The 3,284-nt window shown below is 38.2% G+C and overlaps 1 protein-coding gene across 1 annotated transcript; it reads left to right on the top strand.

Moving 5' to 3' along the window:
• Positions 1 to 1,104: 1,104 nt before the first annotated feature.
• Positions 1,105 to 2,043, top strand: LOC125136178 (putative olfactory receptor 2B8). The gene has a single exon (XM_047796881.1). It carries the CDS (start codon positions 1,105 to 1,107, stop codon positions 2,041 to 2,043), a length of 939 nt encoding a protein of 312 aa, XP_047652837.1.
• The last annotated feature ends 1,241 nt before the right edge of the window (positions 2,044 to 3,284 follow it).

Genomic DNA, 3,284 nt, shown 5'->3' with positions numbered 1-3,284 from the left:
GTGTGGAAGTTCCCAGGCCATAGTTGAGATTATGCATGTAAATGTTTTAGAACATATCAAACACTCAATAATACCAGTTGTATTAATGTTATTAACTGTAAGTAGCATATCAGTTCAGGTCCAGACCTTTGGATGCTTTATTTTACAAGCTTTAAATGTGAAAAAAAAGTTTACTAATTAAAAATTATTTTTGCAAGATTTGTGAACTAGTTTGAGTGATTGAGTGTAAAGTGATGTTAGTTTACTTAATCCATATATATGACGTACTAAATTTCTGTTGTGCTTGCTTTTATATTTCAAACTGAATGATATTTTTGGTTGTTTGCTTTCCTTGCAACTAAATTATGGGACAGCCAATGAATTTTTGGAGTCCTTGTTAAATTGGTACTTTTGATATCTTGAGGGCAACAGTTAAGCAGTCTAATGGAATGGTAGTATTTTCAGGCTCTGCCTGAGTATTTAATTGCTTTACTGCCATACAGAAAGACCAAGGTAGTGTTCATAAACATAAGCAGAGTAGAGAGGCAATTCTGCTAAAGTGTTTCTGTGCCGCACTCTTAGCGATATTTTGAATGTAACTTAATCCTTTGTATAAGTACATTCTAGGGCATAAAATCCCTTTACTGAATGAATTTTTTGAAATTATCTTGTATTCTATGGCATGAGAAGCAGGCACAAATCCAATTATGTAGAATTATGAGATACATAATTAAGATAACCTTTCCCCCCTTGTCTGACTCTTTTTCTTATTCTTTCTGATTATTCTTCCTGTTTTCTCCTTACCCAAGTTTCTCTAAATAGTACATATATTCTTAGAGAAGTTTAAGTCCTATAAAACTCAATCTGAAACAGACCTCTTATATATATGATTGATGCAAACACTAGGTCCCTTATTGATTTTTATTATATAAAATATCAATATTTTTGTGATAATGTAGAACTAAATTGGTATAAGATATGTCAATCCCAATGAGTACAAGCTTTTTTCAAATATTTACCTATACTTTTCCATGGTCCTATCTTTTAACATGTCTTTTAACATAAAGGCATGCTTTAAAAATTGTTAAATCCTTTGTCTTGACAGGAACCATGTGCTAACACAGGATGGAACAGAAAAATGAAAGTTCTTTCACTGGGTTTATCCTGCTGGGTTTCTCTGACAGGCCTCAACTGGAGCAGGTCCTCTTTGTGGTTCTTTTGATCTTCTACATCTTCACTTTGTTGGGAAACACAACCATCATTGCATTTTCCCATGTGGACCCACAACTTCACACCGCTATGTACTTTTTCCTCTCCAATCTAAGCTTTCTGGACCTGTGTTATACTACCAGCATTGTTCCTCAGCTTCTGGTTAATCTCAGTGGATCTGACAAATCCATCTCCTTTGGTGGTTGTGTGGTTCAGCTGTACATCTCTTTGGGGTTGGGAGGTACAGACTGTATTCTCCTAGGAGTTATGGCACTTGACCGCTATGCAGCTGTTTGCAAGCCCCTTCACTACACAGTAATCATGCACCCCTGTCTCTGTACCCTGATGGCTTCTGCTTCATGGATCATTGGTTTTGCTGACTCCTTAATACAGACAGTGCTCATCTTCCTTTTACCACTCTGTGGGAGAAATGAATTAGACCACTTCTTTTGTGAAGTCCCTCCTTTGCTCAAGCTTGCCTGTGTTGACACCGCTATGAATGAGTCTGAGATCTTCTTTGCCAGTGTCATCATTCTTTTCATACCTGTTACATTAATAATGTTCTCCTATGGTGGGATTGTGAGGGCCGTCTTAAGAATAAAGTCTTCTGCAGGGCAGAGAAAAGCATTTGGGACCTGTGGATCCCACCTGACAGTGGTCTCCCTGTTCTATGGCTCAGCCCTCTATGCTTATCTTCAGCCCAGCAACAAGGACTCCAAGGATCAGGGCAAGTTCATCTCTCTCTTCTACACCATCATTACCCCCATGATCAATCCCTTCATATATACGCTGCGTAACAAGGAAGTGAAGGGAGCAATGAGGAGGGTGCTTTGGAAGGACTCTGCCTCCAGATGATGGGCCTAATAAAACAGTAATATGGATGGATTTTGAATGCCTGAGGTCTTTAGATGTATGTGTGTGTCCTCCATGTGTCATTCAGTATTTCCCTTGAAATTCTCAAGGGAATGCCTTTACTTCAGTTCTCTTTCAAATGTGAGTGTTCAAAATCTAAGTTCATGGATTCATTTCAACTTCTAGAGATGCTGATTCAATGTTCCTAGAGTATTTGTCTTATATTATTATTATCATTATTATTAGATTTTTGAGGGTGGCACCTGCAACATATAGAAGTTGAGAGCTGTAGTTGCCAGACTACACCATAGCCACAGTAATGGCAGATCTGACCTACACCACAACTCATAGCAATGCCAGACCCTTAACCTGCTAAGCGAGGCCAAAGATTGATATATATATATTTTTTAAGCTGAACAGATTTTTTCTTACTTGCACTCCTATCTTGGAACATTATTCCATTTCTATGCGCAAAAGATATGCAAGTAAATAACATGATGGTACAGTCAAAATAAGAACATGAACCACTGGGAGTTCCTGTTGTGGCTCAGCAGGTTAAGAACCCGACTAGTATCCATGAGAATGCAGATTGGATTCCTGGCCTTGCTCAGTGGGTTAAGGATCCAGCATTGCTGCAAGCTGCTGTGTGTAGGTTGCAGATGCTGCTCGAATCTAGCATTGCTGTGTCTGTGGGTACGCTAGCAGCAGCAGCTCTGATTTGACACCTAGCCTGGGAACTTACATATGCAGCAGGTGCAGCCGTTAAAAAAAAAAAAAAAGAAAGAAAGAAAGAAAAAGAAAATGAACCATTAAAACTCTGTAAGGAATACTAACACGTTAGAATTTTCTAACAGTAGCTAAAAGGATATTATTTATTCTTGCATTTTGATCATGGCTCCATTACAAATTATATGGGTTGACTGTGTTGGAAATTTTTCATAGAAGTAGGTGGAGAAACTATGGGAGAAAAGAAATTTTAATCTAAAAGAAAAAGTTGTTACATTAATTCTGATAATTAATTCAGTTTTCAGGTTCAACTGTACCCTCCCCAGTGTGGCAAACCATACTGTATAGCATCATTATTCAAAGAAAGCTGTGCATTGGAAGCACTGAGTAAAGAGTGTGATGCCCTGCTGCCAGTGACAATGGTAGCCCTTATCTGGTAATAACACCAGGGAGTGCTTGTGTACAAGTGTGTACATTGCAGTGTATATCAACTCCTCTAAGAAATCCATGCACTCTAA

Source organism: Phacochoerus africanus, chromosome 9, assembly GCF_016906955.1.
Source record: "Phacochoerus africanus isolate WHEZ1 chromosome 9, ROS_Pafr_v1, whole genome shotgun sequence".
Classification (NCBI taxonomy): Eukaryota; Metazoa; Chordata; class Mammalia; order Artiodactyla; family Suidae; genus Phacochoerus; species Phacochoerus africanus.
Note: the sequence above shows the minus strand (reverse complement) of the source record. Positions and strands in the feature narration are given on the sequence as shown.

Excerpts from the sequence above, each read along its gene's own strand:
- LOC125136178 (XM_047796881.1), top strand. The coding sequence starts at position 1,105 with ATGGAACAGAAAAATGAAAGTTCTTTCACTGGGTTTATCCTGCTGGGT.